This window comes from Pteropus medius, unplaced genomic scaffold (assembly GCF_902729225.1).
Source record: "Pteropus medius unplaced genomic scaffold, Ma_sr-lr_union100, whole genome shotgun sequence".
NCBI classification, from domain to species: Eukaryota; Metazoa; Chordata; class Mammalia; order Chiroptera; family Pteropodidae; genus Pteropus; species Pteropus medius.
The window spans coordinates 10,220,616-10,239,317 of NW_024350927.1; the positions used below are offsets into that span (position 1 = coordinate 10,220,616).

An 18,702-nucleotide genomic window follows, 5' to 3' on the forward strand; every position below is an offset into this window, starting at 1 on the left:
GGATAAGCGGGTAATTTTTTCGTATAAGTATGTCCGTGCCGTATTCGGGAACATATTTATATTGAAAAACGATTCGTTGTTTATATGAAATTCCAATTTAAGTGCGCGTCCTGCATTTTATCGGGCAACTCTGGCGGGAGGGGCCTCCAGACCACGCACCCTCTGCACACCGCGGGAATCCCGGGTGGGAAGAAGCGCGGCGTCCGCTCCGACGCGAACTACAAGCCCCACAATGCCGCGCGAGGCGCCGGGGGCGCTGATAGGCTGAGGCGCGCTCCCGCCTTCCGTCACTTCCGGACGCGGGGCTGGCGGTTGCGGCGGCGGCCGCCCACGGGGACTCGGGCGCGCTGTGGGGTGCAGGGTTCCCGGCGCGCGGTCCGGCGCGACCCGCGGCGGCAGCCATGAACTTCTCCGAGGTGTTCAAGCTCTCCAGCCAGCTCTGCAAGTTCTCCCCCGACGGCAAGTACCTGGTGAGCGGCCGCGGGGCCTGGGCCGCGGGAGGCGCGTGTCGGCCCCGAGTGGCGGGGACCCGGGAATCGGGGGGCCGGGCGGCCGCGGGCGCGGCCCGCAGTGGAGGAGCTCGGGCGTCCGAAGGAGCGGGACCTGGGCAGGCGCTAGGGCTTCCGGGCAGGTGACCTGGGCACAGGACCTGGGTAGGGGACCCGGCAGGTGCAGCAGACAGGTGACTTGAGCGCAGGCTGCGGGCAGGTGCCAGCCTCCCTGCACCTGGGTTTCCGTCTGTTGAAAGCAGATAAAAGCGGTGCTGTCTTTACCCATTTGAGGACATAGGAGACATCAGCTCGTTATTTTGTCACGAAAAGGCAAATTTGTACTCCCGTTGGCTGTAAACGAGGGCAGTGGTGCAGCTAGCTTTTGTCATCTTTTCCAGCCCTAGTCTTAGATCTCAACCACGTGCCAAATAAACGCTGTAAATAACCAGATGAAGAGAGTTGCCTGCCCTGCGGCGACTTCAGCCGGTGATTCCACCGGCGGCAGAATGATGCTACAGTCACTGCGCTACCTTGTACACGAAACTTCTGTTTTGAAATATACCATTATGACCAGTGCATATCCTCAGAGTCGTGGGGTGGGAGTGGGGAGTCAAGTGGTGGGGAGGAGAGAACTGGCATTGGAAAGCTATTAAGAAAAAAATCACACTTTTTATAAAAAGTGTGCTTAGTTTCCTTTATCCTCTATTAACTGACTGATGCTTCGTGGTTCTCTTCCAGTTTGAACCATTGATATTCTTTTTATTCTTATCTAGGTTTTTGAAAATATAACTCCCAAGTTACATGTTTGCCTTCCTTATGGGGGTATTATTCGAAATCGCATATCTTTCAGCCACAAAATACGAAACAGGTTTAGTTTAAATGGCACCCCCCAAAACCTTGGTACATTTTTCAAAGTGCCCCTCATAAATTCATTTTTTAAATATTTACGAAAATTCCAGTGAAGTATGAAGAGAAAGAGTCTATTCTCTTGCTTAACTTTGGTACTTTTTTGGTTTTTACACCCTGGTCAAAATATTGTGAGACGCTTGACGATCGAGGTACTAGAATTGTGTTTCTTTAAAGCTATATCTTAAATACCGAAGAAGGTGGGTCCATCTTGCCATTTTTAATATATTACAACAGATTTCAGATGTCTTTTCTAAGCGTTGGTACACATATTCCATCTCATGGGGAATTCATTGTAACTGATCACAGTGCAAAGCCACAATGTGAAAAGAAACATCGCGACATGTTCTAATCTGGTTGCCCCGCCCTCTCTCCTTTTGCAGGGAAAACTCATTGTGGCTTTTTTAAAATGGAAGTTCATAAAACGCAAACTAATGATCTAGTTTGACCTTGATAAGTACAAAAATGAAGTAATTAAAATCTCAAAATTGGTTCTTGGTTTTTAAACTGTATCTATAACTGGCAGATAAGTATACTCAGACACAGAAACTGTTTGCTTAGATATGGTTGTAAACAAATATGGCCGTGGAGAAACTGTTGTTCAGAAAGCATTTTCATAGTCAGTGGTGGGAATAAGTGAATGTGAGTGTGTAAGGAGAAGCAGCCCTCCCTCCTGTGGACTTCCTTTCTGTGCTGTCGTGCGACCCATCACCCACACTCACAACACTGCTGCTCGCCAAGCGTGTGGGATTTTCCCCCACCAAGCAGTTCTTTAAAGGGTACCGGGTGGGTGTCCTGAGGGTTAGTGTCAGACCCCACAGGCTGAGGGCTCAGCCCCAGAAGACTGCCCCCGCTTCAGATGCCAGTCGCAGGTAGGCGGTCCCCAGGTTACTCACAGCCTCTGTCTGATGTGGCTGCAGACAGGAGGTTCCCAGGAGCCCCACCTCAGGTTCAGTCATTTGCTATGGCGGCTCACAGAACTCAGGGAAGCACTCACTTAAGGTCCCCAGGTTATTAAAGGGCATGGTAAAGGACCCGGATGAGCAGCCAGGTGAGGAGGTGCATGGGGCCAGGTCTGGGAGGGGCCAGGTCTGGGAGGGGCCCGAGTGCATTGGGGAGCCTTGCCCTCCCCGTGCGCATGTGTTCACCCCCAGAGGCTCCTGAGCCCTGCCCTAATGGGACGTTCAGAACGTCTCCTTACATAGGCACGACTGGTCATTAACCCCTTTTTCAGCCCTTCTCCCTTCTCAAAGAATGAGGGTGGCCTGAAAATTCCAAGCTTCTAATGGCTCGCTTTTCCTGGTGACCGGCCTCTGTCTAAGGAGCCCACCCGGAGTCCCCTCATTAGAACAGAAGATGCTCCTCTCACCCAGGAAATTACAAGGTTTTCAGGAGCCCTGGGTCTGGGTCTGGGTCTGGGGGCAGAGACCAGAACATATTGTCTCTTATCTCACAGTAGATGAATGCGCATCTGTGACGTGTCCGTACATTTACAGAATTTAAGTGTACGAAAGGGGACAGCTGTTTCTGTAGTCATTTCTGCCACCTCCTTGTAAATTACCTACGAGTGACGAGCCCAGGAGAGGGTTTGGCTCGTGTGCGGAAGCGCTTGTTCCCAATGCTGTTCGTCCTTGCGTTTACTTTTTAACACATCATTAAGAAAGGAGTAGAAAATGACTCAAGTAGAGTTTGAGGATGATACTTGATACTGGGCTGTACCAGTTTTAACACCTAGTTTGCTGCTTCAGGTTTCTCTGTTTATTAACTCGTTTCATTTTCAGAGCGGGCGCTGTAAACGCATGGAACCGTGGAGACAGCACGTCGGGGAGGAGAGGCAGAGTCCGTGGCGTGGCCACCTCCCCGCGAGCACAGACTCAGGGCCGGCTTTTCCGTTTGCAGGCTTCCTGCGTCCAGTACCGGCTGGTGGTCCGGGATGTGAACAGCCTTCAGATCCTTCACGTGTACACGTGCCTGGACCAGATCCAGCACGTCGAGTGGTCGGCCGACTCCCTCTTCATCCTGTGCGCCATGTATAAGCGGGGGCTGGTGCAGGTAGGTGCGCGCGTGCGCGGCCAGGAGCCAGGCCGCCTCCTGGTCGGGCGCCTTCGTTCGCTGCCCTTCTGGTCTGGGGCAGAGGCGGTGCGGTCAGAGCCAGCTTCCTTTAGCGTCGTGACGGTTTGCTCACAGTGTAAGTGCGTTCAGAGTGAGAACATGCTTAAATGCTCTTAATCCGTCACCCGGTACGATTCGGTAACGAGGGTCACAGAGCTCGGTGTAGTAGCGGTTTGGACAGCCTGCGTGTGAGGAGCGCTGACGTGTGTCCGGCTTCAGGCCTGGAGCTTGACTCACTGGAGCTTTCGGGATGGCAAAGGGGATGAACCTTTTAAAAACTACAGCACAGTGAAAGCCGCGGGAAGACCGGCTGGCTCCGGCTCGTGCTGGCGCCGCTCCGTCGTGGCGCAGGGTCCGTGAAGCACTCCCGTGTTTTGGTGCCACAGTCGGTACCCAGTTGTCCTTAAGCTCGATCACTGCACCGACTGGTTTGCGATCCGGGTTTCTCTCTGCGGGAATCTAGGTGTGGTCTCTGGAACAGCCCGGATGGCACTGCAGAGTGGACGAGGGATGCGCAGGGCTGGTGGCTTCTTGCTGGAGCCCAGACGGACGCCACGTTCTCAACACCACCGAGTTCCACGTAAGTCGACGCTCCGTCCATCGAGGGGTGACCGCTGCCCTCCCGACTCCCGAGCTGGGTCGGGAGCGTCAGAGTGGGTGCTTCCTCCAGACGGTTCACACCACGCCCAGCAGGCCTGCAGCGGCGTCGCGTTTGGTTTAATTTACTTTCTCTAGCTGGCGAGGCGGAGCGCTTCCTTATCTTGTTTTACACACACACGCGCGCGCACACCTGTTCGCACACGATTTACATGTGTGGTGTGGGTCATGTGGCATTTACAATGGTATTTTTTCTTGTATGATCTGAGCATTTGGTGTCTGAAGATAATCCCCTTCCAACCCAAGATCACAAAGGATTTTGTCGACTGAAAAATAATATTGACTAGGTGTTTCGTCACCAAAAAGGCTTTGTTCAGGAAACAAAAGGTTGCCCCCGGGCATGTAGACTGGCAAGCCCCGTGCCAGGCGGAGGGGCGTTTGTACGGGGTGCGGGGAGGCAGCGATGGAAGGGGAGGCCAGAACCACAGGGCCTCGTGGTGACGGAGTTCCCGCGGGCGTCCCCAGCCCCAGCTCCTGTGTTCTCCTGGAAGCTCGTGGTTTTGGCACCCAAGTTCACAGGTGTCATCAGCAGTGAATTCACATCCTTCCTGCACTTGGCACCTTGTAGGAGCTCAGGTGCCGCCTGCGAGGGTCTGTTTCCAGCTCCGTCTCGCCCCGTGGAGCTCTGCGTCTGTCTTCGTGGTGGCAGCGGTCTCTCCCGACGGCCGCAGCTTTGTAGCCGGTCTGGGATCCAGACGCGCGTGACAGTTCCTGTTCCGGCCTGTCTCTGAGTCATTTCGGCTGTTCTAGGTCCTTTCGTTTCCGCATCAACTTTAGAATGAATTTGTCAATTTCTTTAAAACAAATTCCCGCTCGGGTTTTTTAACAGATCGCACCGAAGTTATAGTTTTTCTCTGCGTCAACATTTTCATCGTACAGATCTCGCACATATTTTATAAAATTTAGTCTTGAGTTTTAAGTTTTGCCGTTCGGCTCTTGACCGTCTGCAGTGGAGCTGGGGACGGTGCCGGGGACCAGCCGCGTTGGCTCTGGCGCGCTCACTCAGGTGCGTGTGAGCGTGCGGGTGTCTGCTCACAGCAGTGCGGGAGGCTGCACGTTTCTCCCACCGATGAAGCACCCAGCGGAGCCGCCCTCAGTTTGCTGTACGCGCTACGTTGCTGTTGCAAACAACCTCTGAGACGGAAAAGGTCATTTGAAGTATTTCTGCGTAAGTTCTGGAATTTTCCACTGCGCCCGCAGCGATGGTAATAAGGACATATTTACTGTTTATGTCAAGAAAGCTTGAAAGTGTGGAAGAGGAGCTGGGAAAATTCTCTCTCTCGGAAGCGAGCGCCCTGGATTAAGTGGAAGCGCGGACGTGCTGTCCGACCCAGGAAAGGTGCGCGAGGTCCTCAGAGGTCCCCGGGGAACACGGGCTCCTGAGGGCACAGAGCTGAGGGCCTGGGCGGGAGGCCCCTCCGTCGCCCCCTCCTCGGGGACGCAGCACCCGCTTGCATGTCACCTGCGTTGTCGCGGCTCCCTTTGAACCAAGGATGGGGGGGAGGCCCCAGGGGTACCTGAGGATTCCGAGTCACGCCTGCGGGGTCGCTGCTCCCGCTGCGCTGCTGAGGTCGGTGGAGAGTATGGAGGTGCAATGTACCTGCCTCTTTTCTTAGTGGATTTGTTAAGTTACAAACTTGTCTTTTCTTAAAGCTTTTTTCAGTGGGGGATGGAGGGTAAAAATCAAACTAAAAATCAAACTTAACGGGCACGCGTCTTTCCTGCCATTATAAAAAGTGCGTCCGCCGGGTCGTGCCCCTCAGCTGGGTCTGAAGTGACACGTGGCAGCGAGTGTGTTCCCGGGAAACCCCGTGTCAGGTGTGCAGGCTTCCTGCCTGCTCTCCTCTCCCCGCTGCACCAGCAGGACAGCCCCGGAGGCAGGTAGCAGAAACCAGGAAGCTCAGAAGGTCACCTGCTGATGGGTGTCACAGGTAGACCTCAGTGCCCGATGTGCTGGCTGGGAGTCGTCCCCTCACCTCAGGAACACCCGGCGCCCTCCTCGGCCTCTGCTGTGCTCTTGGCAGGGAGCCCCAATCCTGGGCGGGGCTGTCACCACCTGGGAAGGCAGATGCTGAGTGTGGCACCCGTGCCTGCCGGGCGCACCTGCCACCACGGGCACAGCTGCCGAGCAGGCGCACCTGCCACCGCGGCGGCTCGTGTTTTGCATCTAGCAGTGGGTCCCCAGCTCCCGATGCCATGCGGGCTGTTCAGAGAGGCAGCACGGGTGTCAGGCTTTCTTTAGTAGACGAGGTGTTGTGGAGAAAAGTGTGCCATTTTTTAATGTCCTAAACTAGGACAGAGGTGTAGTTCGCAGGGGTCACCCTGGTACAGAGCGCAGTGCCCCACAGGTCACTTCTGATGAAGCCCCGTTTGTTTAGAGCTGCACCCCTCGGCCCACGTGCCGTAGCTTTCAACGGGGCCGATAAAGTGGCTTTGTCAGCATCGACCGTGTCACCGCCGTGGCTGGAGGCGGTGGCTCCCGGGAGCGGCTGTGCGCCTGGCGGAGCAGGGTCAGGACTGGGAGGGAGTCAGCGTCGGTGCCAGCAGACGCAAGGGTACGGACAGCGTCTGCAGAAACGGAAGTTCGGAAATTCTGGTCGAGGGCGCTTGCTTGCTTTAGGCGCCACAGGGGGCGCGGGGTCGGCTGATAGGAGCTCACGGTAAGTGCGCACGCAGCGGGCGTTTGGGTGACAGGCTGACGGTTAGCACGCAGAGGCTCCCGTCCCCGTTCCCAGTGCATCTTCTAAGCGCAGGTGTCGTCCCCACCCCGACCGGCGCTCGGTGCCTCGCAGGACACTCTCCCGGCCTTTCTGTACTTGCCCGCTGAGGGAGGGCAGAGTGTGGTCCTGTGGGGGTTACTCCGAACCCCTCTGCCGGCACGGCGGGGTCAGGCCTCCTGGTAGTGGTTTCAGGACGCCCTGTCTTGCCTGGGCTGGGCCACCACTCCCAGCTGTCCCCTGAGACGTAGGGGCAGCCAGCTGGACTCCGGAACAAGGAGCCCAACCACCCCCCTACCCCCCAATGGCTTTCCCGCGTAAAGACGTTTCTCAGACTGAATAAGCATCTTACGTTTATCATAGAGTGAAAACTGGGTTTACTTTGAACTTGTGAACTAAAGTGGATTTGTGCTCAACTTTGTGTCCCTCAAATAACATCGCTACAACATGAAAACCACACGGAGAGCACCAGATGTCCTGTGACGACAGTGAGCGTGCGGTCGACACCCCTTTCCGAGGGAGAGCCCCTGGAACCGCTAATGTCACTCGCTGCCTCTGCGGTCAGCCCCCCACCCGGGGACCGACGAGCCAGTCACGGTGGGGGACGGTGTGTCTCTGGCTGCTGACCGTGCCGTTCCCTGCTCTCCCCACAGCTGCGGATCACCGTCTGGTCCTTGTGCACGAAGTCCGTGTCCTACATCAAATACCCGAAAGCCTGCCAGCGCGGTGAGTGGGCCCCGCCCCGGAGCCGGGCTCTGTCGCCGGCACGGGCAGTTGCAGACAGGCTGGCGTAGCCACAGCAGCGCGCCGCACGCAGCCGGCCCTCCCCTTCTGTGCCCCGTCCCCCGTTATTGCGCCGCCTGTCCCGGGCTTCTGACACCCCACTGTAATACTTCCACGTGTCTCTAGAAGACAAGGGTCCCCCCGGTAAAACCAAGTCATGGTGACTGATGGGCGTCGCTTAAGGACGTCAAGGGCGAAGGGATTTGCCCGTAGTTCCCGTGACCTCGGCGACGGGAGTGGGTCCTCAGGGCCCCCGTCGTGTCTGTCACGGGACCCACCTCATGCCCTCAGTTCTGAACTTAAATCGCTAAACCTTCCGTCGAGTGGATCTGTGTTCTCTGTGGAGGGGGATGGTGACCTGTCCCATCCGGACGTCCCAGGGGAGGGGCGAGTGGCAGGCGTCCTCCGAGCTGTCGGGGAGAGGGGGGCAGCTCAGACGCAGCCCGCCACTGTGGTTTACCAGGACCCCGCGAGCTGGTCGGGCGCCCCCCTCTCGAATCAGGAAATTCGCTGGCGCGCCCGTCATTTCATGGGCCGGGGCCTGCGTGAGCGAGCGCCTCCGCATTTCTGCTGTCAGCGGTTCCGAAGTCGCATTGGAGCGAGATGCGGCTGTGCGTGTACGATGCCTTTTTACGGCTCGGATGTCAGCGTCTCTCCAGATGGCCTGCACGTTTCCCCAGTGGGGACGACAGGTGTTCCTTTGACCCATGGAGCCGACACAGAACCGGAAAACATAGCTTCATATCTCAGCCCAAGTCGATTTCCAAATCCGTAAATTCACTGCTTCCAAATAATTAAATTCAAAGCTGAATGTAAGAAATGTAGTCGCGAGCTGACGTCCAGCCAGCTGAGTCTCCCATCGTTCATTTTCTAAAACCGGGACCGTCCACTTGCTGCTGCAGTTCTCAGCTGTAGCTCGTGGCCGTCGGGGCAGGCCCTTCGTGTCGGTCACGTGCTTGGCAGGTCCGTCCTCCGTGTGGGTGCCCGGGAGCCCCGGCCACGGCCGCTTCTTGTCGAGGAAGCGCGGTGTCTGCGTGGGCCGCACCCCTTCTGACCTCTGCTTTCTGCCGTTCTTCCCCGGAAAGCCCCACTGCGGCTCCTGCTGCTGCTCCTTGACCCCGGGCTGGCTCCTCTCCCGGCAGGAATCAGCTTTTCCAGAGACGGCCGCTACCTGGCCTTGGCCGAGAGGCGGGACTGCAGGGACTTCGTGAGCATCTTCGTGTGCAGTGACTGGCAGCTGCTGCGGGTGAGGCTGCCATGGCCGGGTCAGCTGCCTGCGGGCACAGCGCGCGTTCCTCACACCCCCTGGGGCCCTTGGGTCGCGTGGAGAAGCGTGACTTCACGTCTCCAGCGGGCAGGGTGCTGCGTGTAGCTTCACCTACCCCGGTTAGGCGTTTGTGGAGGGGGCTGGAGGGCGCGTGTTCGGTGTGTGTTGAAAGTTCACGTGCCGTCAAACGTGATCCTTTTTCTTATTCCTTGAATGGCATTTGCATGTGTGTTGCTTTAGCAGAAAGAGGAGTGACCTTGAACTTAGTACTGGGGAGTGTGTGGTCTGGTCAGGACTTCCCAAGGGGCCCAGGGGCCTGGGGTTCGGGGCCCGGCCCTGCAGGGCAGACGGGCAGGGCTGAGGCAGAGAAGCCTCTGGAATGCCGTCGGAGCACACGGAGCCTCATCAGCCCTCAGGCACGTGAGCGGAGGGCAGGGAGCAGGGCACGCGGCAGGGGCAGACCATGCCCCCCACAGGGTCGGCGAGGCCCATGCGCGGCTCCCCTGAGCGGCTCCCCCAAGCCTCAGCGCTGCCCAGGACTTGACAGCAGGGCGGGTGGGCGGGCTGGGGACTGCCGTCCGCTTCTGGGGGCGGAGCTGGGACAGCGGCTGGGGCAACGCTGTGTCCAGCAGGTGCGTGAGTGTAAGTCAGGCCCCTTCCGCCTGTGCCCCCCATGGCAGCACTTCGACACGGACACGCAGGACCTCGCCGGCATCGAGTGGGCCCCGAACGGCTGTGTGCTGGCGGTGTGGGACACCTGTCTGGAGGTGCGAAGGTGCTTTCCCACGTTCCCCTGATGCTGCCCCCTCGTCCCACGGCTCACCACGCCGCCTCTCCACCTGTCACCTCAGTTCCAGCCGGCCGCCCGTCCCCCTGCCGCCGCGAGGGCGGCGTCTGCCACACCCTGTTCCCTGTCTCCACCTGCCTGCCCCCCGCGCCCTCTGCACAGCCTCGTTTGCACCTGCTCCAGGTGACCGGGCCTTTCTCAGCAGTTGACATGTCTCGCCCGCAGTACAAAGTCCTGCTCTACTCCCTGGACGGCCGGCTCCTGTCCACGTATTGTGCCTACGAGTGGTCCCTGGGCGTCAAGGCCGTGGCCTGGAGCCCCAGCAGTCAGTTCCTGGCGGTCGGCAGCTACGACGGGAAGGTGGGACAGGGGGCCACGGGCAGCGCCACGGCATGGCGGGCGGGCGGGTGGCGGGTCTCACCACGGTCTTTTCTTCAGGTGCGCATCCTGAACCACGTGACTTGGAAGATGATCACGGAGTTTGGTCATCCTGCCACCATTAACGATCCCAAAGTAGTAAGTCGGGATGCCGCGTCTGCGTGAGCGGCATGCAGTGGGGGAGGTGGAAACGGCTTTCCCTCAGCGTTATCTGTCGTGCTGCAGGAGCGTCCGTCACCGTGAACTAGGGTGACTGATGCTTCACGTGGCACACTCTGCTGCTGGCCTCTACTTTGCCTGTCCGCGTTCCCAAGGATGGGAAGTGGCGCCCCAGGTTGGCCTGTCTCGGCGCTGGTCCTGCTGTCTGTCTGCACAGGGCCCCGGGGCGCTGTGGAGTGGGGGCCGGGGCCGGCAGGGCTGGTGTCCGCCCAGGCGGCGGGGTGGGCAGGCCTGGCCCAGGAGGAGCGCCTCTGGCAGAGGTCCTGGGGGGCAGTGTGTGTCTACGTTCGGCGGGCCCTGGGGGCACAGTGGAGCACGGGAGCCCCGGCCTTGCGGAGTTTGCCCACAGACGGGAGACCCGAGTGAGGGGGGCGTGGTGCTGAGGAGCGCAGCGGCACGGCCTGCAGGGCCGGCCTGAGGTCAGCGGGAGGGAGCAGGGGCCGTGCGGGCGTCTGCGGAGTCTGCGTGTGGCGGGCGCGGGGGCCAGGGGTTGATGCCCACCTCAGGCCTCCAGTCCGTGACTGCTGGGCCGCGCGCAGCCTGGGCCGCTTGCCCTTGGCCTGTTAGGCTTCTGGTCACAGATGCCCCTCGTTCCCCGGGCCTGTCACTTGTCAGCACTGAAGTGCTGGTGTTTGGTCACTGGCTGAGTGGCTGTGTGAGCAGCTGCCGCCCACGTCGCCCCCGTCCTCACAGAGTGGTTTGGGTGAGAACCCCGTGTCCTCGTGTGCCCTCAGTGGCAGCACCTGTTTGGGTTGGATGTCACCAGTCCCGAGGGCTGTTGTCGCCCCTGCCCCACCGCCCGTGTCTTCCAGGTGGTGTACCAGGAAGCCGAGAAGAGTCGGCGGCGGGCGCTAGACCGCCCTGGCCACCCTGCGCCCAGGGCCGCGGAGAGCAGATGTGAGCATCAGGGGCGGGGCTCGCTCCCTTGTCTCGGTTGTGAAAAATAGGGTCCTGTCCAGGTAGATTTCAGAAGTCCTTTGTTTTCTTAAAAACATATTTTCCTTCCGTGTGACACCTCGGCCTGTCTCCCCATGAGTCACAGACCCCCTGGGCGTGGCTCCTGCTGGCCAAGTACAACCTCTGGAAGTCTAAACTTGGCATCCGGCGCTCCGAAGGCCATATTTTAAGAATCATAAAATTTCCCTGGATGAGCCAAGGTGGGGTCAGGAGGTGGCCTGGTGAAGGGCTCGGCCTGGGGCTAAGAGCTTGCCCTGGGTCCTGGCCATGCGGCCGGCCCCTTGTGCCTCAGGCTCACCCGCAAGGTGGCCATGAGACAGGCTGCACGTGAGGAGGATGCTGGGGCCGCCGCCAGGCCGGTCACCGCCTTCTGCGGGCTCAGTGAACGCTCGCGGGTGGGAGCGTCAGGAGCCGAGCACGCTCACCTACGCGCGCCTCAGCATCGGCTCCCAATCCTGCGCTTCCAGCTGCGTGATGCTGTTTTAAGACTGCCTTTTAGGGCCATGTTAGGGCAGAGCTTTCCCATGAGCCCCTGCTGCCCCACCGCTGACACCCCCGCCAGCGCACACCCCTGCCAGTGCGGGACGTGTCACCGTGGGGAGCCCATGCTGACCTGTGTCAGTAACATTACTGCACAATGTGTTTCCACGTCCCTCTGTGCTCGGCACACTTTCACTGCATCTGAAAACTCTGAGCGTGGAATGCTGGGAGACGGAGGCAGGTCGTAAGCCACGGTGCGTGTAGGCGGTGACGCGCCCAGGCCTTGGTGCCACCGGGGTGTGGCAGGTGGCTCTGGTGCGTGGGGGTGCAGCGTGACCGCTCCCCCCCCAGCACCTCGGCCAGCTTCCCGTCAAAGCCTGGCTTCCATAGGACCTTCCCCGGCTGCGTTCAAGGTCATCCTGTCTTTCCTTCCTCTGACCAAGTGAGTGTGGTCGGCACGGACAGGCTGACGCCCAGGCCACCCTGGGTCCCAGGCGTGCTGTGCTGAGCCGGGGACGGCAACGTCATACCCTCCCTTCCACGTTGCAGACGAGGTCGCCTCGGCGCCGGTGCCCCTGCAGACCGTGAAGCCTGCCGCGGACAGGGCGAACCCGAGGATCGGCGTGGGCGCGCTGGCCTTCAGCCCGGACAGCTCGTTCCTGGCCACGAGGAGCGGTCAGTGCCACGCTCGGGCCTGCGCCGCGCGGTGTCCACTCACAGTCCTTTGGTGCCAGGCACACCGACGTTGGGGAGAGTCAGTTGCCGGGCCCGCCCATGGCGTCCGCCCGTCTGCTGAACCCCGATGTTCCACTCCCAGAAGCCCCAGGGCGCGGGGCTTGGTCCGGCGCTCTGCCTGGCACGCCCTCTGCGCCTGCTCCTTCCTGTTGGCGAAGGCCAAGGGCCCAGGCGCTGCTACAGCCGTGACCTCTTCACACAAGGCTTTTCCGCTTCTAAAGGGCAGTTATAAAAAGACCAAAAGGGACTGTCACCCGGTACACTTGGGCCCCGAGGCCAGTGCGTGCCCGCGTGCCCGGGGCCTGGCTTCGTGTTGCGTCGTCAGGTGTCAGGGCCGGGGGAATGGCGCTGTCTGCACCTCTCTCCTCAGACAACGTCCCGAGCGCCATCTGGATCTGGGATATCCAGAAGCTGAGACTGTTCGTGGTGCTTGAGCAGCTGTCCCCCGTGCGTGCCTTCCAGTGGGACCCACAGCGGCCCCGGCTGGCCATCTGCACGGGAGGCAGCAAGGTGTACCTGTGGTCGCGAGCAGGCTGCGTGTCGGTGCAGGTGCCCGGGGAAGGTGAGCACAGCACCCCTCACACTGGGGACGGGAGGCAGCTCTGCACCCCCTCCCGACCACCTCAGCACACACCTGATTGGGCAGCAGCCCCGTGCTCTGTGGGCGGGAAGGCCCACCACGTTGAGGTGGCTTCGGGCTCTCGCTGGGTCACTCTGACCTGTCTGAGCACCCACGGGTCTGGGCTGCACTCAGTGGGGGACCCTGGCCTCACCCACGCTAATCCTCTGGCTACCTGCCTCCCTCAGGGGACTTCCAGGTGCTTTCTCTGAGCTGGCATTTAAGTGGGGACTCACTGGCCCTCCTCAGCAAAGACCACTTCTGCCTGTGCTTCCTGGAGACGGAGGAGGGGCCGCGCCTGGCTTCGGGCCAGCTGGGAGACCACACGTAGGACCTGCATGGAGGTGGGTCACCTCCGACCACGGGGGCCCCACTGGTCAGCTCCTGTTTTTCTATAGCAAGGCGTTTTTGTAAATATGTATATTATAAAACTAATTTTTGTTATTTAAAATAAATATTTACCAATTCATAAAATGGTTGGTATTGGTTTTCTTGAAAGGTTCGGGTCACAGGAAGGTCCCCAAGGTTTAAATTCTGGTTCCGTCTTAGGAAAATAACGGAGCCCCAAGCAGCCGAAGCCCCTTAGACGCCCCTTTTCCTTATGAGCCCCCATCAGTCACTGAAGGTTTCGGGAGAAAGGCTGGGGTTCCACGTGGCCTGCTCTAGAGTACGGGGAGGGGAGCCGGTCAAGGTCGTCCCGAGTGGGCTCCGCAGGGAGTGTCCACCTGGCTGCCCGCCCACCTGGGACAAGTCCTGCCAGTTCTGGATTCGGGTGCTCCTGGCAGGCCGATGGAGGCGGTACAGTTCGAAAGCCGGAGTTCCCGTCCCGCTTAAAGCTACACAGCACTGCTGGCTGGTGTCCTGCAGAGCGGCCAGGCCAGGGACTCCCATGGGGCCCTCCACACTGCACCTGGCAGCAAGGAGACAGGCTTGTAGCAAGTACAGGAAGCGGTTCGAGCTTTAAAATGCACTTGCTCAAGAGCTAACTTTCTTGGTGGTTGCATCTGTTGTGATAACTTCCAAAAGGAACGACGCCCACTCGATTCTAAATGTCTTTACTACAAGACCAAAAGCAGAGGCTCAAGACCAGGCGAGGTCTGAGGCAGCCTTTCGACTTGGACAGGTGACCGCATTCAGCTCACGTCCATACCGATAACAGGTACCCCAGGGATGGGGATGCGGGGAGAGGAACTGGCACGAGCCAGCACTGAAGCTCATCACCAAATGCTGAGTGAAAGCAGCAAGCCATGGCCGGTGCGGGCAACACGCTCCCCCGCACGCCGAGGCCCAGGCATGGTCAGGGCGTGACCCTGATGACCCCTGCATCTGCGTGGGAGCTGCTTCGTGAGACTCTAACCTGGTTTCTTTTTTTCAAAGTGCATTCCTTAAAGCAAACGAAGCGTATGAATATGACAATACAGATTTAGAATACCAAGCTGTCGTAACTATGTGCGAAGAACTATTAAGGGACTTTCCTCAAATTAATGAATTGTCCAAACGTGATTTTCTGCGAACCTTTTTGGGCTTCAGAAAGATGCCGTGAGTATTAACACAGGTTAATTTTGGTAACAGTGTGACTTTAGTTCACACCAAACCAGTTCATTCGACAGCTGACAAAGCAGGTCTGTCTCCTGCTCAGCTCACCAGTCTGCCGGCTTCTTTTGTGTTTACCTTAAAAAAAAAAAGGATTAAATTTCCAAATACAAAAGTGTAAACTGACCACGACGACAGGCTCCGGGTGAGGGACCGCCCCGGGCGTACCAACCACACAGCTGGGGGCAGGTAGACGCCCTGGTGGACGCACAGAGGTTTATTAACATGCTGGAGGCGGGGTGGGGAGCGTGGCGAAGCCAGATGGAGACGCTCCAGAAGTACGAGAACAGAAGGACAGCCAGCACACTGACAGATTCATTTTGCTTTTGTCTGTAGCTTGTTACCAATGTCCCTATCCAGCTAAAGTGTGATTTGTGTGACTGTCCTAACTGCAGTCAGTCCCTAACAGTAACTGGCCCCGACCCTGGCCGCAGAGCCTGCCCGAGCCCGGCTGCCCGTGCCCAGGCCCGCCTGGCCACCTCCACAGGCTCCCGAGGGCAGCGCCTAGAAGCCTATCTTGCCTCTGGTCATGGAATAGCCCAGCTTAGCCTCGTTGTTAATGAAGGACATCAACCCCACGTAGGTCTCGATGAGAAGGGGCTGCTCCAACACCAGCACGCCGCTGGCTTGTCCAGGCAAGGGGTGCTCCTTCTGGGCCTTTTTGACAGCCTGAATCAGCAGAGCTTTGAAGCTTTCCAACTTTAAAGAGAAAACATGGAGTCCGTCACTGAACCATATAAGGAAAAACCCCTCCCCACGCCACCTGGGTCTGTGGCCACCTTCCCCGTCCCCACCTTGGCCTTTCTAGCCACACCCCCTGGGGGCGCTCAGCTCACATCCTCAGTGGGGCTCTGGAAGCACCAGACCTCACCTCCACGCTCACCTGGGCCAGACCACAGCCAGTACTCAGCACCTCGCTCCCCACAGGTCTAAGTGGTTTTGCCGTAGCGAACCACCTAACCCTTCCCACCAGCCACCAGGCCAGGAAGGCGGACAGCTGGCTGGCGGGGGACCTGTCAGGGGCCCGGACTCTGCTCTCACCACTGGCCCCAAGGCCTCCTCTCCTGGTGAGCATACAGAGCTGGGCCAGGCCAGCTGCCATGCCCCAAAGACCTAGGCCGTTCTCCGAGACGATGATCACAGCCACTAGGGCCACGTTATAAAGCTATGCCACTGGCCACATGGAGCTATTTAAACGTAAAATTATTAAAAATTAAGAGTAACGCTTCAAGTATCTGAGAGCCGCACGCGGCCACTGTGCTGGGCAGTGCAGGCCGGGATTGGCAGTGCTGAGTCACGGTCTTACTTGGCACAGAGAGGCTGTCTTCTCATCCGCACCGGCCATCGGGTGCTCCATGAACGTGGCGTACGGCACGTTGGTGGACCAGGGGTTCCATCTGTTTATGAAGGAAGGGCGGCTCTGCTTGTCCCACTGAATGCGAATCCCCAAACCTTCTCGTCTGCCAAGTCAGGAGAAACGAACCAGACGTCACCTAGCAGGCCACGGCCTCCATGGCAGCCTGGTCAGTTACAGTGTATGACATCAAAAGCTCTTCAGGGTTAAAGGCAAGAGCAACGACATTTCACAAACGGAAAGGACCTGTGGGCTTGAGGGCTAATGGCTGCCTCCAGTAACAGCTGCATTAAGCAACTGCGTTAAGCACTTTTAAACAAGAGAACGTGAACGTACTGTCTTGCTTAAGCTAAACCCAACCTTTACATAGTCACTGACACGGAGCAGGTAACAGGGCTGCGCCACAGGGGAGCTCACCGAGTGCACAGGACTCATAACCTCTAGTGCTTTCTCCTGAATGTCTTATTGGCGGTGAAGTTTTAGGCCATCTTCACTTCCTGAATTCCCTATCTTAATCGCGACATCTAACGACATGGTTTAACTCAACCAACCAGTGTCTAGATTTCTCGTATTTCAGAGATCTCCCCTCGAGCACGAGGCTCAGCTCTCCAGCGCTGGCCATTAAACGCTTTCAAAGTTACCTAGCTTTAAAGGATGTCTCCAAGGCGGTGCACCGTTCTCGGTAAGAGGGACTCGACGTGACCAAGGTGCTCCTCTCCTGGCCAGAGATAAACCCTGTTCTGTCCTTATCTGAGGAACATCTGCATTCAGTCTACTTCAGGGCGTCCCGAATTCACTTGAATACGAGCTGAATAGCCGCTCCTCTTAGCACCGGCCACCCAGAAGTCACTAGCTTCTACTCTGAGAAACTACAGACTTTGGAGCCGAGGCTTTTACCGGCTTTTACGTCACCATGCAATGGCAGACACGAGACGACCCAGGGGGCTGGTTTCAGAAGGGCTGGTTGCCAGGCCCCGGTGCTGGCTCTCTGCCCAAGAGACTTACTTGTTGAGCGACTTGGGGGGGAACTGGAACTCCCCGCAGGAGATGGTGTCCACCGCATTCAACGCCACCCGGACCACCTGCTGGCACTGGAGGCTGATGAAGTCATACTTGCAGATGAGCAGCGACTGGTCGGTGATGAGCACCAGCCGCTCCTTCTCGTTGTTCCAGTGGTCAACCCTGTGGGCACCGACAGGCGTCACCTCCGCCCGCCAGGCGCACTCGGGCAGGCTACGGAGGGTGCGCTAGGGTCGCGCTCAGGGTCGGGGTCCCCCACCCAGGACGCGCCCCGCTCACTCGGTCAGCAGCCACACCCCCTGGACGTCGCCGTCCTCCACGGGCCGGACCACCACGCGGATCTCGTCCACCGCCTGCTCGATGGTGCCGGGCTGTGCGCGGGCAGAGGGCGGGGGTCACTCTCGGTTCCTCCAGGCCCCTCTCTGCCCCCCCACCCCGGACCCTCCTCCGGCCCAGGCCTGGCCTCACCCGGAACACGAAGTACTCCTTGACTCGCGCGCGGCGCGTGGGGTCGTGGACGCTGAGCGGCCACAGCGTCTGTCGCAGCGGCGTGCCCGGCCGGCCCCCGCCCGCGCCGCCGCCCGCCCCGACCTCCTCGCCGGCCGCCAGCAGTGCCGTGGGGCTCGTGCCCGCCGAGTCCACCGAGTCCCGCAGCTGCAGCATCGCCGCGCCAGCCGCCCAGCCCAAACCGGGACCCGGAGCCGACACCGTCGCCGTCACAGCTGCGGACCGCCGGGTCCTCGGCGCGGCCCCGCCCCTGGCCCCGCCCTGCCCTGCGAGCCGCCGCGATTGGCTCCTCCTCGACAGCTCCGCCTCGGGATCCGCCCCCGCCGGCCCTCACGATTGGCTCGTCTCCCGCTGTCCCCCGCGATTGGTCCTCTCCGCCGCCGTTCACAATTACTCCCGCCCCTTGCTGATCCGGAAGCGTACGCCGCGCGCACACCCACTTCCTGTTTACGCAACGGGAGAGGGGCGGGGTCCTGGCTAGTTGCCAGGGAGACGCTGAGGGTCCGCGAGGATGTTCCGGGAGCCCCTTCCCCAGTAACTGGACGTCCCTGGTGCGGCGGCCATCTGGGAAGGGCCCCACACCTCCCCCCGGGGAGGCCGGGCCCTGGACGCGGCCCAGTGCCGGGAGCGCCGCGGGTCGCATGGTCAGGGCGGCGCGGGCTTCCCGGCCTGCGGGGCGGCCCGTGCGGCACAGCGGCCTCCTGCGCGCCCGGCGCCTTTCCCAGCGCAGGTTCACGGATGGAGCGGCCGCTGCGGGCCCAGCGCCGATGTGCATAGAGTCCTCACTGCGCCTAGGAAGCGGCGATCCCCTGCACCCTGTTTCGAGGAAGGGGACACTGAGGCACGGTGCCAGGTCACTGGCCAAGGTCACTCCATTAAGGGTCATACCAGCATTCATGCTAGGCAGGACTCCAGGCCCCTGCTCTCGTCCTGGGGCGCTAGAATCGCAGCTGTTCTTCCCAGGAGCGATCTCGCCTGGAGCTAGTGCCACCCTCGGCGTCTGCCGTCCATGCTAGGGGCCTCCGCTGCGGGCCTTGACCACCTCATCGCTGTCCTCGGCACCGCCCCGAGGGCTGTGCATGCGTGAGAGTTTACAGCCCCCACCCCCATGCGACCACCT

The 18,702-nt window shown here is 59.6% G+C and overlaps 2 protein-coding genes across 3 annotated transcripts; one reads left to right on the forward strand and one right to left on the reverse strand.

Annotated features, from left to right (window-relative positions):
- Positions 1 to 302: 302 nt before the first annotated feature.
- On the forward strand, positions 303 to 13,582 carry WRAP73 (WD repeat containing, antisense to TP73). Of its 2 annotated transcripts, XM_039842401.1 has the most exons (12): positions 305 to 470; positions 3,297 to 3,449; positions 3,973 to 4,089; positions 7,537 to 7,609; positions 8,809 to 8,912; positions 9,614 to 9,700; positions 9,946 to 10,080; positions 10,159 to 10,236; positions 11,130 to 11,214; positions 12,304 to 12,429; positions 12,860 to 13,051; positions 13,297 to 13,582. In XM_039842401.1, the coding sequence occupies exons 1-12, from the start codon at positions 402 to 404 to the stop codon at positions 13,437 to 13,439; spliced, it is 1,362 nt and encodes a 453-aa protein (XP_039698335.1). In that variant the 5' UTR covers positions 305 to 401; the 3' UTR covers positions 13,440 to 13,582. The 2 variants fall into 2 exon arrangements, 1 of the variants encoding a protein (XP_039698335.1); XR_005648568.1 differs by having other exon boundaries at positions 303 to 470; positions 12,304 to 13,051.
- Positions 13,583 to 14,147: 565 nt separating this feature from the next.
- On the reverse strand, positions 14,148 to 17,824 carry TPRG1L (tumor protein p63 regulated 1 like). Its single transcript, XM_039842402.1, has 5 exons — positions 17,544 to 17,824; positions 17,355 to 17,446; positions 17,061 to 17,237; positions 16,008 to 16,161; positions 14,148 to 15,400 (listed from the first exon to the last, which is right to left on the reverse strand). Exons 1-5 carry the CDS (start codon positions 17,736 to 17,738, stop codon positions 15,206 to 15,208), a joined length of 813 nt encoding a protein of 270 aa, XP_039698336.1. The 5' UTR covers positions 17,739 to 17,824; the 3' UTR covers positions 14,148 to 15,205.
- Between the last annotated feature and the right edge of the window lie 878 nt (positions 17,825 to 18,702).

Coding starts and splice junctions, on each gene's coding strand:
- TPRG1L (XM_039842402.1), bottom strand. CDS start 17,738: ATGCTGCAGCTGCGGGACTCGGTGGACTCGGCGGGCACGAGCCCCACG. Junction 17,238..17,354: donor GGGGTGTGGCTGCTGACCGA/GTGAGCGGGGCG, acceptor CGGTGCCCACAG/GGTTGACCACTGGAACAACG. Junction 16,162..17,060: donor CCCCCCAAGTCGCTCAACAA/GTAAGTCTCTTG, acceptor CTGACTTGGCAG/ACGAGAAGGTTTGGGGATTC.
- WRAP73 (XM_039842401.1), top strand. CDS start 402: ATGAACTTCTCCGAGGTGTTCAAGCTCTCCAGCCAGCTCTGCAAGTTC. Junction 9,701..9,945: donor TGTGGGACACCTGTCTGGAG/GTGCGAAGGTGC, acceptor TCTCGCCCGCAG/TACAAAGTCCTGCTCTACTC. Junction 10,081..10,158: donor TCGGCAGCTACGACGGGAAG/GTGGGACAGGGG, acceptor TCTTTTCTTCAG/GTGCGCATCCTGAACCACGT.